General features: G+C 33.8%; 1 protein-coding gene and 1 pseudogene across 1 annotated transcript; both read left to right on the top strand.

Moving 5' to 3' along the window:
• Positions 1 to 1,357: 1,357 nt before the first annotated feature.
• On the top strand, positions 1,358 to 2,949 carry LOC125809788 (uncharacterized). The gene is made up of 3 exons (XM_049489376.1): positions 1,358 to 1,402; positions 1,499 to 1,577; positions 2,544 to 2,949. The coding sequence occupies exons 1-3, from the start codon at positions 1,397 to 1,399 to the stop codon at positions 2,939 to 2,941; spliced, it is 483 nt and encodes a 160-aa protein (XP_049345333.1). The 5' UTR covers positions 1,358 to 1,396; the 3' UTR covers positions 2,942 to 2,949.
• Positions 2,950 to 14,646: 11,697 nt separating this feature from the next.
• On the top strand, positions 14,647 to 15,354 carry LOC125810397 (MADS-box protein AGL24-like; annotated as a pseudogene).
• Positions 15,355 to 19,022: the final 3,668 nt, after the last annotated feature.

Raw genomic sequence — 19,022 nt, forward strand, 5'->3', positions numbered from 1 at the left:
TATGAATAAGCTTCACATCGATCGATTTTTTTGGGGAAAATTGTAGAAATAACAAACTATTAATTCAAATTAAATGCTATAGCCATAGTTTATTTTACTTGTAATTCGCAGCAAACATCCCATTTTTTTGCCATCTGATTCGGTATATACAATTAGCCATTTTATACATTTCGGTATAGAATGCGTTTGTGTTTGTATAAAGCGAGAGAAAATTGTATATACAAATACAAATACATATATTTTCGTCTTATACACTTATAATTATACAAATACAAATCTTATTATACGAATTACAATGTATAAATGAATTTATACAAAACTGAACAATTTGTATAAAATTGGATGTATCTTGCAAATTATACAAATCAAAAGCTCCATAGCAAACGTAAAATTTGCTATGGAGCGCAATAATGCAAACTATAGCTATAACATACAAATATGATTTTTATGTTTGCTATATGTGAAAGTTTCTCATTTTTTTATGTTTCCTATTTATTTTTAATTTTTTTTTATGAATAAGCATCACATCGATCAATCATTTATGTGCTAACAAATTATATTATTCCTTTCATTGTAATTTGTTTCTCTTTATCCCTATCATTTTACACGACACATTTAAGATCTTAACTAAGACTTAAATGACATTTTGATATATTGCAAATCTTTAATTTTAAATAATAAAATTTAGAAGTCCTTTATTCTTTTTAAATTGTATCTGGAGTCAAATTAAAAATAAATAAATTAAAACAGATGGAGTAAATTATTGAGAAATTTTCGCAAATAACCTCTATAATAAACTTAGTTATGCTCCATAGCTACAATTTGCATATTTACAACTTGTAGCTACAGTTTAAGCTGCCTAGTTTGTATAATTTGCGGGTTTGTATGATTCACGGGTGAGTTTGTATAATTCACGAGTGAGTTTGTATAATTCGCGGGTATGTTTGTATAATTGAGCTATTTTTGTTTAAACTCGAAATAACGAAATAGAAAAGTTATACAAATTAGGGAAATTATATTATACAAATTCTGAATTATACAAACATGAGAATTATATAAACTCGAAACCTCAGCCACGTAATTATCACTAAATTTTGGTTACGAGTGACAATTAACTAAAACTATAGCTATGATGACTAATTAACTAGTATATGTTTGCTTAATTATTTAATTTTCCCAAAATTATATGATTGAAATAGAAAAATTTGCATTTGACTTTTGTCTATTAAAATATATATGGGGTAGTAGTTGTTTTAGCGTATAGGCTTCTTGGATAATGATTAGTACATACATCCATGTCTTAAATATTGTGTATGTTAAACATCTCTTATATATATAGGCCACTTTTACCTATTTGATTCCTATACAAAGCTCCAAAATATATATAGCATTGAACATGAAGGTATGTTGAAAAAAGATTAAATATAGCTAGGATTAATTGTTTGTTTTTTTTTTCTTTTTTTGTCCATGGCTAATCTAAGGTCAATTTGTTATACAGAAAAAAATTGTGATTGATATCCCAGTCAGCAGTGATAGGTGCATATCAAAGGCAATGCAGATGGCTGTAACTATATGTGGTAAGTTTTTTTAATTAAATCCCTACATTAAATTTGAATATTCGACGATCAAAGTCTCTAAATCCGAAAAGATTATATGTATTTTGTTTGTATGGGATAGAAAAATCATGGAATTGTTCCATCGAAAAGTCAAACAAACTTCCCACATGAGCTTCTATCGATTCATTCATCTGATCGTAAATTAGAGCCACTTTTGATTCTGCAACATATTATTCCTTCTAGATTCTTTTATTTTCATGTAAAGATCATTTCCTTAGCTTCTTGATTAGTTCGTTTAGCAATATTGTTGACCGGCCAATTTCATATTGAATACTTCTTCCATCCACTTTTAATTATTATAGTTTTCTTTTATAGAGTCAAACTATAAGAAATTTGATTAACAATTTATGATGTATGTTTTCATCATATTGATATGTAAAAAAAATTGCAATTTATAGTACTTCTCGTATTGTTTTTGAATATCTAAATTTTTTGTTCAAAGTATCGAATTAATGTAATTTAATTTAACTTTGACAATTAGTCATATTGACTGTCAAAAAGCGCAGCATAACCAGTGGCGGATCTAGAATTTTTATTAATCGAAAAAAAAAGAGCAATGCTTAAGATTTGAGGTTTGAACCCCTCAACCACTAAACCAACCTCTAATCTTATATTCAGGAGGTTCAAAATCAATATATAAACATAAAAATTCTTTAAAATATCTTAAATATACAACGTAATTTTTTGCCGAGGGGGTTCGGGTGAATCCCCTCGGCAGACTCTAGGTCCGCCCCTGAGCATAACAATAAAAAATGGACGGATGGAATACTTTTTTCTGTTCTTTTTAGTCTGTTTAAAAAAATGTTACTTTTCTATAACTAAACATAACTTTAACTTTAAAATTCTCTCCTTTTCTAAATAAAATAACTTATTTTAGATTTTAAATTCAAACTTATTCAAAATTTTGTGTCTAATCAAATGATGCAGGTGTTACATCGGTGAATGTAGATAAGGGAAAAGGCCATTTGATTGTGATAGGAGAAGGGGTTGATTCATTTGAATTGATGAGGTGCATAAAGAGGAGGTTTAGGTGTGCTAACATTGTGAGTGTTGAAGAAGTGAAGCCTCCCAATGATGAAGAAGAAAAAAAGAAGAAGGAAGCAGAGGAAAAGAAGAAAAAGGAAGAAGAAGCAAAGAAGAAAAAAGAGGCAGAAGATAAAGAAAAGTGTTGCAAATCATGTTGTGATTGTTGTCCACCATATTGCCCTCCATATTGTCCACCATATTGCCCTCCATATTGTCCACCAAACCCTCCATGTGTACAATATTATCCTGTATGCCAACCTGTTTATGATAATTATGATCCATCTTGCTCTATTTTTTGATTCCTCAAATAAAATGGAATTTTTGCTCAACCTAATACAAAGGATGCTCAACCATATTGCATTTACATGCAAGGGCATTTTACTATCCTATAATTTCGGCATAACAAAGCTTGCAAATGGTAATGAAGATAAGGTGTATTGAAGGGCGAAGAGAATGCAGTCAATGTTGAGTATCACTCGTGAAATTTATTGTTCCTATTTTCTGTCAGAAGTCATTTTTCAATTTTTAAGATATTTATTTTCCCGGAGAAAAAATATATTTCGGTTGTATTTATCAAATCAAACACGAGAAAATTGGAAAACATTACATTGTATACGAAAGCAATAAAATTATTTGGATATTCTCTTCGTCCTAATTTATTTAGGCATAATACATAAGTGTGCCCTTTAACTTGACCTCATTTTATATTTACACCCTCAAACTTTGGGTGTGCACAAATAGACACTTTAACTTGTATAAAATTTAACAAGTAGACACACGAGTCCTACGTGGCATAATACATGTAGGACACCACGTAGGACACAAAATGCCATGTAGGACATGTGTGTTTATATGTTTAACTTTATACAAGTTTAAGTGTCTAGTTGTGCAAATCCAAAGTTGGAGGGTATATATGTGATCTGAAGCCAAGTTTAAGGGCATATTTATGTATTATGCCATTTATTTAACACACAATTGGAATCTCAAAGAGTCTGCCAAGTTTATCTTTGATCATAAATTTCTTATATGCATTTTAAATATTTTAAATTGTTAATTATTACGATTTATAGTACTTTTAACTTTGTTTTCAAATATATAAATTATATTGCAAAAAAATTAAAACTTCTATGTCGAAATTCACTGTCAAAATTTACAATGGAACTAATTTTTTTTTTAACTTTATCCAGCAGCTAAAAAAATCTTTACTTTTTTCAGGATCTTTTCGTCAACCAACTTTTTCTTGATTACTTTCCATCCCTTTTTTTTCAAAGGAAGACCAACTATGGTTAAGAGAAACATAGTTCTTCTTTGTGAGTACCTTAATATTTTGTTTGAGGTAATCACTAACACTATGTTTGAATGATTATTATGTATTATAAAAATAGTTTACATTATCAATATATATATATATATATATATATAATTATTTGTGTTAATCCACCAGTAACACATAAAATAATATCAACATACATGCATCTCGACTTTTTTATATGTATGAAATATTCCATGGAATGAAAGAAATATGAAATGGTCATTCTACTCGTTTATAGAAACCCCCCCCCCCCCCCCCCCCCCGCACACATTTTCCAATATATGGTATTCTTTCCTTATTTGACTTTCACCAACTATGATTTATGTCAATATCATGGTTGTTAGTATTTCCATTGAAACTCAAGGATGTTTAACAGGTCATACTTCCAAATATTTTTAACTAATTCATTAAAATTCCCCATCTGAATATTTAACAATTTCAAAGAATGGGGGGGGGGGGTGTGTGTGGGAGGTAGGGGCTGCCTTCTTTAATAGATATTTTATACTTTTAATGATTAGCAGCTCCAACACGATTCTTGCCTCAGAAGAAGGATATCAACATATATATTTCCATTTTTTAAAAGATTAATTACAATAAATATTCCTATTATATGATTTCATTTTGGATATACTTCATGTCTTTTAAAATCAGACATTTACATCCCTTATATGACTGAAAATCATTTACACCCCAAAATTTTGGTTTAAAATCAAACTCCCTCCTCAACTTTGAAAAATAATTTTTTTTCCCCGCTATCCTATGCAAAGTCCATTTTACCTTTGTCATTTTTAATACTCCATCTTTATAACATTCTTTTTATGTTATACATTATATCTTATTTTTTGACCATTGTATTTATAAATTTATTTAAGTTCATTAACATTATAAGTGAATACTCCTTTTATAAGTCTAACCATTACTGATCCTACATTTGGGTAACATGAGTAGTTCACACTATCCATTTATTACACTCACTAGCTGTTTATTTATCTGGTGCTTTATTACCATAGTAATTTTTTTTGGTTTCGCACACAGTGTTTGGAGTCCACATTAGAGCTTTGATTAAATTTGGATCGCACACTGTAGGGCCTATTCAGGGACATAGGATAAAATTGGAACAGGGAAGATTACTGCGCAAAAATGACATACACAAATCGAAAAATCATCCTAGTACTTATTACTTACTATTAGACATCCCACACATATCCACTACAATCCAACACAACCAGTGGCGGAAGGGATTCGAATTGGGGTTGGCTGGGAAAATTGAACCCTCTTAACCACTCGACCAAGGGTCACACTTGTGTTAGTGGGGTCAAAAGTTAATATATACATATAAAATTTTAAAAACTGATTAAATATACATATATATACGGTGTTATTTTTCAATGAAGTGGGTTTATATGAACCCACTTGACCCACTGTAGGTCTGCCTCTGAACACAACTATATCACGATTAACGACAATCATTTGTCTATCACAAATTATACACGTACATAAACTCAAATATAGGTTAAACAAGGGCCATCATATAAACTCCTGTCTAGCATATCCTACTTACCAACCACTAAACAAGCGAATCACCCAAGAATACCATAATGACTAGGGTGTATACACTATGATGGGGTTCCAATAACTAGGGTATATACACTATGATGGGGTTTCAATAAAATAGGCAATAATTAATCTCTGTCTGTGTGTGTATTTTTTTTTTAAAAACATTGCCTGCATTGATCTTGGAGTGCAAAAAGTTACAAGTTTGGCATCCCAAACTATATACAAGATCATTGAGAAGAGGCTATTATATTTGTACTACTCCTATCCAAAAAAGGTCCTAATGACCGAGAAATCTAAGGAGGTTCTAAGGGATGGAAAACCCCACTTGTCCATATTAGTGAGCCCTTTAATAGCTGCTGGCAGATTAGAGAAGGAGTTGAATATTTGAATTCCATTACTTCCATGGCTTAGCTAGGGAGGCTAACTTATTGGCAATTTTGTTAGTTTCCCTGTTGCAACGAGTTATTGTAAATTCATTCTCTTCAAATAGTTTCTGAATGTCTTCTATGAGTCTTGAAATCATCCATGAGGGCTTCCATACTTTGTTTATGCAATTTGTAAGGAGTAGAGAATCAATTTCTCCCCAAATTGTTCTAGAGTCATGAGTTGATCACCATTTCAGCCCATACATCATTGCGGCTGCTTCAGCATAGTTGCTCGTCCCTGGTCCTAACGGTATAGAATATGCAAAAATGATCTTTCTAGTGGAGTCTCTTACATTCCCTCCTCCTCCGCATATCCCGTTTACACAACTTCCATCACTATTAAGTTTCAATGTATTAAAGTGAGGTCTGATCCACTTCACAATTATGACCTCATTTTGCTGGTTGTTGTAGTCACAAGCCTGTCATACTGTTTTCCAATTATCTCCAAACCTTGCCCTTCCGAATTTCTTATTCAAGACCTACAAAATATTGAACAAGATGTTAGAGACTGATTTGTAAACTGAAGGGTTTTCCGCCTCCTATTTGTTGCTGCATCTAGTTCGCCAAATTTCCCAACAAATGAAAGTCGGGATGATCTTGATAATAAGGGTGCAAAAAGGATTCTTGGTTGTGTGATTCCACCAATTTAGTAGAGTGAATCTCAAATTGATATTGTTGGTGCTTATGCCTAGAGGTCCTGCAAAATAAAACCAAATTTTTCTTAGCAAAGTTCACAAGACAAAACAAATGATCCACTAATTCAAGGTCAGTGGACACTCTGTTTGAGTTACAACAGTAGCATTTTGGATCCATTGGGATCCCAAATCTCGCAATCCTTTGGTTTGTAGAAAACTTGTTATGGATGTCCCTCCATGTAAGAAAAGACATCTTGAAAGGGATGTTTTGGTGCCATAGTCTACTGTCCATGTTGTTTGGGATCCTTTCTTGTCTCAGCTCCCTCCATGCAGATCCTATAGTGAACTTTCCCGTGTGTGAAAGTGTCCATATAGGCTTGTCTTCCTTGTTACAAAAGGCAATAGGGCTATGATGATTGTAGATCACTTTTTTCACTTCTCCAGGGATAAATATATTGAGCCTGTTCCACTCCCATTCACCTTTGTGACAAATATATTTCAACTGAATATCAATGATATTGACATTATTGTCCACTTGATGATACAAGGGACCAAGACTGCACTAATTATCATACCAAAATGATATATCTCGTCTGCCAATGCTCCAAAAAATATTATGATCAATCATATCTTTTGTACTGTAGAGCTCTTTCCAGCTCACCCACTTTTGACCTCTAAAGCGAGTGACGAGGAACCTGGTGAGGAGCCCATTAACGTCACACCTGGAGTAAAGTGGATCAAGAGGATTGACACGGCAAGGCAGGTTGTGGAGATCTTAGGCAAGCGCTTGAACAAGGTCAATGTCAAGTTTAAGACTCTCGAGGACTTCACCCTTGAAGAGAATGACAACATCCACAAAGAGTTGGAGGCGCGTAGGCATGCAGAGTATGAGATGAAGGAAATCATCACTTCTTTGGTGTGTCGGCTCATGGATGCATTAAGAACGATTAAAACCATGAAGGTCGAGATGGAAACTCTCAAGGAAGGATTGAAAGCTGGAGGACTTGTGACACCCAATGGAGATAGGGAGGCCAAGATTGAGTCTCCCAAGCCACCGATGTTCAAAGACGTCTGTACTGTGGAATTTGGAGAATTACTTCAAGTGAAACAAGGTGAAGAGTGATGAGAACAAGATGAACACTGCGGTGTTGTACCTCTCAGAGATGGCCATGCTATGGTGGAGGTGAAAAGAGTTGGAAATAGGGAAGGGGCTTTACACCATCAACACATGAGAGCAATTCCAAGGGGAGTTCAAGAAGGCTTTCTTCCCTAACAATGTCATCTATGAGGTGAAGCGCAAACTTAGAGAGCTGAAGCTGATCGGAAGCATACGAGCGTACGTGAATGAGTTCACCACCCTCATGCTTGAAATTCCCAACCTCACAGATGAAGATATGTTGTTCCTAGATGGGCTACAAAATTGGGCTAGGATGGAGTTGGAGCGCTGACATGTGAGGACTATTGATGAAGACATCACATATGCTAAAGCTTTAACAGAGTTTAGGCATGACAAGCCCGACCAAGCCAGAGGAGATGAGAGGTAGTCATGACTAAGGTGGGGGAGATCATGGAAAAATCAAGGAGTACCAACCACATCCCAGGAATAATGATACCTATAAGTCTGATGGGAAGAAGTTTGGACGTCAAAGTGATACAAAGAGGAAGGCAGAGGCTACAAAGAGAAACGATTGCTACATATGTGGTGTTCCACACGACTATGCAAAATGCCTTGAACTGAGGAATCTTGGTGCCATATTACGGGAATGGAAGGAGAAAGATGCACAAGAACCAGTGAAAGGTTCATACACGACGCAATTGGGCTTAATTGGACTATGCATAGCCATAAAAAACAATTAGAGAGGCCGAAAGAATACTACACATAGTACGTAGACATCACGATCAATTGATAACCCGCTCGTGCCATGGTAGATACAGGTGTAGAGGCCAACATTACGACCAATACTGCTGCACCAAAGTTGGGATTGAGTAATAGTACAAGTAACGCCCACCTCAAGTCGGTCAATACACCACCGAATCTCATGTGCGGAGTCGCCTAAAGAGTAAGCATCATGTTAGGCAAGTGGAAAGGTAAAACCAATTTTACTATCGCTCTTTTAGATATATTTGATATATATTTTGGGCAAGAGTTCTTCTAGAAGTGTCACGCGATGATCGATCCTTACCTCCAACTACTCTTGGTCATGGAGCAGGAAGGATCAGGTGCCCCTAGTTAAGGTACTAAAGACGGAAGGACACGCACAACTATCAGCCATACAACTCGTGATAGGCCATAAGAAAAAGGTGATGACAAACTTAGCCACCATCGCGAGTGTGACTAAAGGAAATAGTGCTAAATGGATTTTTCCACCATGAATAGAGGTTCTAGAAGATATAAAAGACATGATGTTTGAAGAGTTGCACAGGGGCATTGATCAAGTCCAAGTACTACGACCCGCGCATGCGAGAAAACATGATTCGATTGATCATACAACAACAATGCGCCGCGGTCGTCGTAGCATCAGGTGGGGGAGTGTTATGACCCGCCACTTTGTCGTCTCACTTAGGCATAAAATTAAAGCATAAGTGAGCTAGACTAAGGGCGAAGAATCTAGAGTCTTGAAGAGGTTTGTGGAAGACTGCAAAATATTCAAGATAATTTTTTCAAAGGCTTTAGAATTCTCTAGCCTAGTAGAGAATTCTAGAAGAGGGCCTAATTTGTAAATATATAGGGACTTGTATAGTAATTTTTATTTACACTTTAGCCCCTAGGAGAGTAGTATAAATATAGGGGCTCTCATTTGTAAACCAACCAAGCAATTTGTAAAACATTCTCCAAGCAATACAAAAAGCCTTCTTTTAAATCTCTCTTTGTCTTTCTTCATTCTCTTAGTGATCTAATTTTCAAAAGGCTTACTTGAGCTTACAAGATTGTGAAAGAATAGTGAGCAAGTTGTCAAGTTCCGCATGGAGCATTAGTGGAAGTCTAAGTCCGTGACACTATGCTTGGATTGACAAAACGTTGTTGATCAATTGTTCAACCTTGGCTTCTGATAGATTCTTCCATTTCCAACCGGCGAGATGTTGATTGCGTCTTACTGGACACCAGTGCCACTGACATTTTTCAGTTAATTTTCAATGCAAATCCTTCCATCTTTATTATCAAAGAAATGCCTGCATACAAGAGAACTAGGTCCTAGGATTCCCTTAATTAACATTAAAACATAACAATAATTCATGGAAATGAGTCTAATAAGTTTGTAAAATACCAACTCATCAAACCCCAAACTTGAGGTCAGAGTTGAATCCCCAAGGAACAATATAAAGGTGATTGAAAAGGTAAAGAATTACAAGCCACTAATTTGAGTCCAACAATTGATACACATATTTATTAGGGGATTGGGGGAGGGGGGTGGGGTTCTCGAATAAGGGACAAACACTAAAGCTAACAAAACAAAAATAAAGGATAGATTAATCAAAGACCGTTTTGACCTGAGGATAGAAAATAAATTTTGAAATGAGGATTCAACTCATACTCATACGACCCATCATAAGTAACCAAACAACATCAAGATGATTGTTGCTCCCAATTGCACACGCAAGTGAATGTGGTCGCACAAGTAATATAGTGGCTCTACAAAAGCAGGATTATCGAACCCAAAGGACTTGTCGATTAATTATTCTTACTAAATTATACTAGTATATTTATTTATTTAAGAATGCCAAAATAATTTACCTTATTAGAATGCAATAATAAAAGATGTATACTAATGATGGTGAAATTCCAAGGCTACAACTTACTTAGAATTCATGCATAGTATCTTCTTCTATGGACTTCAATTAGTATCAAATCTCTGATTTATAAGGTTGAATGTATGATCATGGTCTACCGAACTCTAATCGCCTACCACAATTGGCAGTCTAACTACATCATTGAACGGGGATAAACTGAACCAATTGCGGAACATTAAGTTTTCATCTTGTTTAGTAACTAAGCAAGGTCTCTAGGTATATCTCTATCTTAGATACAAATCAACCCTAATTTCTAGAGAAGATCATGCTCCTTTTGTCCCATGTTCTATCCTCATATTCCTCTTCCGAGTTCAATTTGGACAATAAGTTTATTTCAATGGCGGCAAAATCACAAAATACTAAAATAAGAACAAAGTAGAATTTTATGTCAAAATCTAATCAGTAAGGAAGCTTTCAACTGGACTTTGTGCTTGGGGATTCCTTTGACCTTAATTCATATCCAAATTCATTTCCACATTAAAAAAATTACCTTTACACATATGAGCAATTTAAGAATCACCCGTTATGACCTTACATGCAAATAAATAATAGTTCATTTCTTAGCTTAGAAATTTTTGGGGTGTTACAGGGACCCACACATGGAATTACAAATTTGGTTTCGTCAATAGGTATTAACCAGCTCATGGAACTTGTGCCCCAAAAATAAGTACAATCTGAGCATTAAATCACCCCAAATAGTTCATGAAATTACAAATAAAATAAACCACCATTAAAGGGAAAATAAAGGTTTTTGGGATGAGAATTTATTATAATAACGAGTCCCAATGTTCTCCCAACGACCCCAATGCAATGCTCCAGTAATTATCAACAAATCCCACCAAGTTTTGCATGAGTCTTAGGCATTTTGTTATTAGATGTGATGGTATTTTTGCTCTGATTTTGCAGGAAATAGGGTTTGGAGCAGTTGGTGTTAAAGTGTTGCAGCAACAAGGATTGTTGATGATGTACGATTTGACTTACAGTCGTCAATTCCACTACAACCCATAGGTGTAAGTCAAAGGTTGAAGTGCTGAAAATTGGAGCCAAGTATGAAATGACAAATGTAGATTGACGAGCCGTATATGATGAGTCGTAGACCAACTGCTGACTGACGGAAGGTACCGGCGAGTTGTAGGAACTACTGCGATCCGTATGTTACCAACCATAGATGACACTGCCCAACCCGAATTTACTCAGTCTTCCTTTTCCTACTTGATTTAGGATTTGGTTTCTATAAATATTAGTTGTATTTTTCGTTTTTGGGTTGTTAGACTTTTTGATATACTTACTTTTGGCTTTGAAAATTATTTTGCAAACACTTTTGACATTTAATTCTTGAAGGGTGGGTTTATGAAATTTGCATTTGTTCTTCAATTCAAGATTCTGGATTTCATCTATTCTAATTGTAAGTTCATGATTTATGTTATTAACCCTATTATGAATTGTGATCACACATGCATGAGTAACTCAATCCACAACTAGAGTTGTGGAAACCATGAGTAATTAACAACGTAAAACTAAAAATTAAGTAATTCGAGAATAGTGTTTTTGCATGTATTGTTAATAGCTTCGTTTTGAATACTTTTTAACGGTGTCCAACTTTAGAACTCGCCTCATTCCTACTTGCCCGACAAGGGAAGTAATGAATGAGAAAGAGGTTAAAAAACAAAGATTTAGCATGATAATCCACTATCTAATAGCTTAACCCAAATAAGTGAGGGCTAATCTGGGGTGAAGGGTAAGGTTTTGTAAAGCATACACCTATAGACCAACCAAGTTGCTTGGTAAAATTCTCTACTTGGACGACCAATCACTTAGGAGATACCTAACGTACCGACTTTGCATATTAAACACTAGGAAATAGTTACTATTATTAGGATCACTATGTTAAGAAGTTGTGAGGAACACATGTGCCCTAGTCTGATCTCATATTAATTTAACAAACTGCGAATCCTGTTGCTTGTTACTTGTTACTACAAATCAATCAATTATTATTGTATGTTACAAATCCCCCCATTTTAGGGAAGTAAGCTGACTAAACATACAATCACAGTAAATTAGCCTAAGTATAGACCATATTCCTTGCGGGATCGATCCTAACCTCAGTTAGGTTCTTTATTTGACAACGACCGCTTATACATCTTTAGTGATGTGTAATTTGGACGTATCTTAGCCTCACCTACACCAAACTCAACGCTCCGGAGCTAATGAAATCATCAGAAATTCAGTCTGAGGTTGTTTACCTAATGTTTTTACCAAAGTCAACTATTTAAACATCTAAAACTCTAAAAGATTGAAATTTCAATAAAAACCAAACGAATGACCAGAGAACCGAACTGTCAGTATCAATAAGTCATAATAGCTTGGGGTTTCTATAGAAAGTCTCTAAACCCCAAAAATATCAAAAAATAGAGAAAATAACTTTGAGGGTCATTACATAAAGGAATCAATATTGGTCATGTTCCCTTTTTTGGGGGCCTTGACAAAAAAAACAATTTTACTTGCATAGAGAATAAAATAGCTATTTAGAAAAATTATATTTATATGATTATAAATGGTAAAATATTAAAAACATATCTTTTTTGTATGATAAAAAAAAGGCAAAATGTATTGAAATATTATCCTATTAGACTAGATATTGTTTAAGAGTAAAAAATGGTAACTTCATTACCAATTGATCATTTTAGCCTTAAATGGTTACTTCAAATTCCTAAATAAGAAAATTATCGAGGATACAAACACTTTTTTTTATAATATAGAAAAGTCATAATTATATAATTATGAATGGGAAAATATTAAAAGCATATCTTGTTTGAATGATTAAAAAGGTAAAATTATTAAAACATTATCCTATTGGACTAGATATTATTTAGGGGTCTAAAATGGTAATGTCATTACCAATTGATCATTTTAGTCTTAGAAGAGTATTTCAAATGCCTAAAAAGGAAAATCATTGGAGATAATAATATTTTTCTCTCTTAACTGTAAAAACATTTTTATTTTTTATTATAATATAGAATAGTCATATATATATGATTATGCATTGTAAAATATTAAAATTATATCATGTTTGTATGATTAAAATAGGTAAAAATATTAAAATAATATCTTATTTGATCAGATACTGTTTAGGAGTCTAAAATGGTAATGCCATTAATAATTGACCATTAGTCTCAACTAATTACTTAAAATTCTTAAATAAGAAAATTACTTGGAGAAATTACACTCTAATATCTCAATTATTAATAAATTTTAATTTTAGTCCTTTTTATATGAATATGCATATTTAACCTTTGATTAATTCAAATGCGTATCTTTAATCCTCTTATGTAGAAAATGTGTTATATTTGGGCTCTTCTAAAAAAATTACACTGAAATATGTAGTATTATTATAAGTTTAACATCACACATGGGTAGTTAAATGATGGAACGATCAATAATTGATGAGTTAAAAAAGCACATTTGAAATTATTGAAGGTTTAATGTGTTTAGTCAAATAACACAAGAACTAAAATAAAAATTCATCGATAATTAATACTAGAAGTACTCTTGACTTCACACTACCATAAAGTTTGAGATATCCCCTAACAATACCAAAAACTTTAGTGTACCGGCTATATGTAATTATAATATACTAGAACTGTATGTATTTGAAAATTTTGGACAATATTATTTTGAAAAAAACCTCTTTTTTTTTTTTTTTTTTTTGTATTTGATTAACTTAATTTTGAAAATTATTTCTTTCCAAAATAATAATAATAAATTACCATGAAATGACTTATTTTTGAAGAATGAATTAATTTTGTTTTCTGAATTCTCGACTTATAGTCTTAACGTTTAATTAAAAATTTATCATCAATCTATAAATTTCATACTTTTTTCCTATGGATTAGACAACTAAAAAATATAATAAAACTTTTTGAAATGTGATCCAAAAATATTTTCTAAGAATATACTAACATATTTTTCATAGATAAAGTTTTCTACAAAATGTTATCATGCCACAAATTAATTATTTGCACTTTCTAACTCCAAAAATAATTATGGAATAGGAATTTTAGTAATTTAAAATTTTTAAAGAAAAAAATATAATATTTTTCTTGGAATCAGATTACGATAATTAGTTAATTATTATTTTAATTCATGATATACAAAAAAATAAACTTAAAATTTCTTGACCATCTCTAGTAGCAATTCATGATATACATCTATAAAAGTTGCATGGCTTTTGACATTTTATGTATTCTACTCCCAAAGAGAGTGATTTTTGTATTAGGGTATCAAATATGGATAGAAAGAGACTTAGGGATACTAGGAACGACAATGAAAATGTAAGAAACTCCCTTCTAGACAAAAGAGCAACAAGTTTATTTAAGAAAGTAGAAGAGTTTTCTATTTTATGTGATATAGATATTGCTATAATTATTTTTAGGCGGGGGGAAGTCCAGCCCATTGTTTGGAAATCTACAAATTTGGCTAAGGAGGTATTATTAAGGTATTCAGAGTTTCCCGAGGAAGAAAAGATTAAAAATTTAATGATACATGAAGAGTATCTTTCAAAGAAAGTGAATGAGAAAGAAGAAAGAATTGAGAAGATAGAAAAAATGAATGAGAAGAAGGAAATGGAAATCCTCTTCAATCAATTTGTGGAGGGAAAAAATATCGCTGAAGTTACTGCTTGAGAAATTCAAGGTTTATTAAAGTTGTCTCATAGTAGGATAGCTAAACTTCAGGAGAGAAAGGAAAAAATTAATCAACAACATCAGTCTTCTCAACCTCAAAATTCTCCCTCAAACTTCAAGTTTCCAAACGAAAATGTTACCCCATTACCAAATTCAATGGATGATTTGATCAATGACATGTAGTTTGTTGATACTATGGCTACTAACCACAATTACTTTGGCTTAGGCGATGGAAACAATATCGAGTTTGCACCAACTGAAGGCGATAACATCGGTGCTGGAGATAATGGACATTCCAAGGACCTGGATTGATAGTGTAATGCTTATGTTGTTCTATCGTTATCTTTTATGTTGGTTTTTAATAGTTTTTTTGATTTATTTCATTTTCAAATCCATTTTGTGATTTTGTATTTTTATTTCCGTTATTTATGAAGGTTCTATTTTTGTTGGAAAATTGAACATATTCCTTTAACAATCTGTTTATATTTGATATATATCGTATTCCATGTGCGTGCTTAAGTCTTAAAATTCTTACCCCACATTTAATTGTCTATGAATAACCATTTTAAAAAATCTAAGTATTTATAAAGAAAGATAAAACTGTACATAAGAACCAAACCCCTAACCTTATGTCACAATAGTTCTGTCTAATCAAAATACAAAATACGTAGATAGTACAATAGAGGGAAACCAATATATCTCTGGACACCCAAAGCTGACCACGATCCAACAATGATGGCCTTGGAAGATTTGGAATTAACGGGGGTGGCTCATACTAGCAGCTTCATTAAAAAAATATGCTTAAGTGAAGTATGAGTACCAAAATATGAGGTACCCAGTAGGCATCATAGACTGACTAAGATCAAATAGAAATTGTATAAATAAAAGAGGCATGATAATTCTAACACTACAATTCAACAGCTAACTAGGAACATATCAGACACTACTGACAGTGAAAATAATAAAATAATGAGCATTCGATATCCAAAACAAGTAAATCACAATTAGAAACATAATGCAAGATGATGCAATGCACATGTGGGCAATGCATAAGAGTAGATTTCCCACAAAATCCCTCATGCCACCCCCAAATGATAACTCAGACTTGACAACTGGTGAAATGCATGAAATATAACTTTAGAAAGTTCCTCGAGCCGCACAAAATGCTTTTGTAAGCTGATCACTAAATGAGGTAAGTCAGAATAGTTCTTTGGGCTGTCTAGAATGCTTCTTCAAGTTGATCAGTATAATAATAATACAACCCATCCTTTAATCAAAAACAGTAGAATTTCATTTGCTTAACATAAACATCCATTTTATGCAGAACTTTTATAAAATTATCATTTTCCTCGAAATATGCAAACCTCCAAGGTAAAATAATTAATTTTAATAGGGCGAAAGCCCCATCAAATGGTGTAAATCCTTTCAAAATTTCCAGTCTCCTCGAGTGAAACTAATAATATTCTCCCTCAGAGCCCAAAACAAGTAAAAATGGTGACAAACCCATGAAAAGGTCTCAAATATAAGCTTCTGCCATTTCTAATTCAAAGCATGCCAAATACAAATGTCGTGTATGTGAGTGCATACTAAACACAATCAGTTCATTCAAATTATAGTCACACTACACAAATAACAGGGTAGACTCCCCGTCACAGTACTATAGTACTAACCTGAAACTCCAGCAAGTCCAAGTCTTAGGCACCAGGCCCACAACATGATAACAACACAATTAAAGCTAAAAATAATCAAAAAGGTAGACAACCATGCTAAAACAATTAAAGCACACAAATCTAAGTTTTAAACTACCTATATTCATTCTAAGGATCCTATACCTGTCAACCAAGACTAAGGCTAACCTTAACTAAGGATTCACAGTTAAAATTATAGTCTAAAGTCTTGAAAAAAGCCAAAATGTGACTAAGGATCATATAAGCCTAAAAATAATATCCTACAACTTTCTGACCAGTCATGAAACTTATTTCATATAGAATCTTACAAAGCCAACTCTAAACAAGAAAATCATAACCTACCTCAAGGCCGAAAACACATAAGCACACAATAACCTTGCTAGATAGGCACACCATCTCCCCCTTGGGAGTAAGCCTATACAAACTTTTCTAAAGATCATTCATACTAAAGACAACTTCAAAGTCCAACATAAAAAGTCACAAAAGACAAGAAATCCAAAATTTACTAAAGCATAAAACACATACCGATAGCAACATTGGGAGGTCACTCTTAATCTTCTCTCGATTGGAGAGCATAAAACCTATTCTTCTTTTGAGCACTCTCATCCGGACCACTAGAGGCAACTTGCTTACCCTCTCTTCTTATAGCCCTTGTCTTTGGACAATCTTTCATCTTGTGGCCACTCTCACCAAACTAAAGCAACCCTCTCTACCGGCCAAACACCTACCCTCATGTGTTTTACCACACCTAGCACAAGTGGGCCATAAGGACTCATTACTAATCCCTTGTGGCCTAGGGGTAGACACCCTCTCATCCTTATGCTTAGGAGCATTAGAAGAGCCTTGTTCGGAAAACTTTTGTCGATTCCTAGAGCGACCATGTTTATCGGACCCATCATGAAATGACTTATCATTATCCATCCTAGACCTCTTTTTCTCCCTAGATTTTCCCTCTTGGAGTTTATCTTCCTCCATTTGTTGAACATACACCATAAGACGTGAGATATCCATATCATCATGGAGCATTGCCGTACAATATTCTTTTGCTACTATGGCGGACACCCCCGTCAAAAACCTACTCATCATATCCCTCAGACTTGCTACCATAAATGGAGCATACTTATACAATATAGTAAATTTCAAGGAATACTCTTTAACACTCATACTACCTTTCTTAAGGTTGATGAACTCTTCCACCTTAGCTTCCCTCAACTCTCGGGGAAAGAACCTATCAAGAAATGCCTTCTTAAACACCTCCCAATCTATGGGACCCGCTTGTACCGGCCTACCATATTTCCATTGTTCATACCATATTTGAGAAACATCCTTCAATTGATAAGGGACTAGTTCCATTTTTTCTACCATAGTCACTCCCATGATAGCAAACACCTTATAAACCTCCTCTATAAACTCATTAGGATCCTCTTCCATTTTGGAGCCACTAGACTCCGGAGGGTTCATGCTTAAAAACTCTCTCACTCTTATTAGGTTTGCCGGAGCTATTACTTCTCTATTGGCTTAGGTCGTCATGGCTTGGGCCAACATTATAAAGGCCGACCTAATTTTTGCATTCAACATATTTGGAGGATCAATTGGAGTTTGAGGAGGAGCTTGGTGTGGAACTTGGAGAGGAACCTCGTGCTTCACATTGCCTTCCTTATCTCTCCTAGCATATGCCATTGTATTAGCCATACCCTAAAAAATCAATGGGCACGGATTAGAAGAAGGACCTACTAGAGTCAAACTCTATGGCACGACTTTGAGAATGAAGAAGTGAGATTTCCTAAACATCCAATAGCCTCCTACTCATAAATGTGATGCGCTTCACATTTATGAACAAGACTCTACTAGATGTGGTTTGAGACAATCCTAGAACCATTTTAAACCTTGTACTCTGATATCAAGTTTGTCACGACCTATGGGTACACCCTAGAAGTAACAAGGCGTACTTGACCCCGAAGGGGTCTCATATAAGACCTTAGTACCTCATAACATAAGATAATAGAAAAGTACGGAAAATTTAAAACTTTATCCATACAATCAAAATCTTTTATAAAATCAAGCAAAAGTCTTACTACATTTTGTCTCAAACCATCTAAACTCAACTTGAATTAAAACCTTTGGGACACAGCCCATACAATAGTCTCATGGCATGAAAATAAAAGACATAAAGTAAATAATGGTTTTGTCCTCGAAGCTATGAGGACTCACCAAATCTTCAACTCATTTGCTCCTTAGAAACCTAGCCTCAAGATTGGAACTCAAATCTACGAACCCTACATTTAAGGAGAA

Source organism: Solanum verrucosum, unplaced genomic scaffold (genome assembly GCF_900185275.1).
Source record: "Solanum verrucosum unplaced genomic scaffold, falcon-dt-bn FXZP01000276.1, whole genome shotgun sequence".
In the NCBI taxonomy this organism is placed as follows: Eukaryota; Viridiplantae; Streptophyta; class Magnoliopsida; order Solanales; family Solanaceae; genus Solanum; species Solanum verrucosum.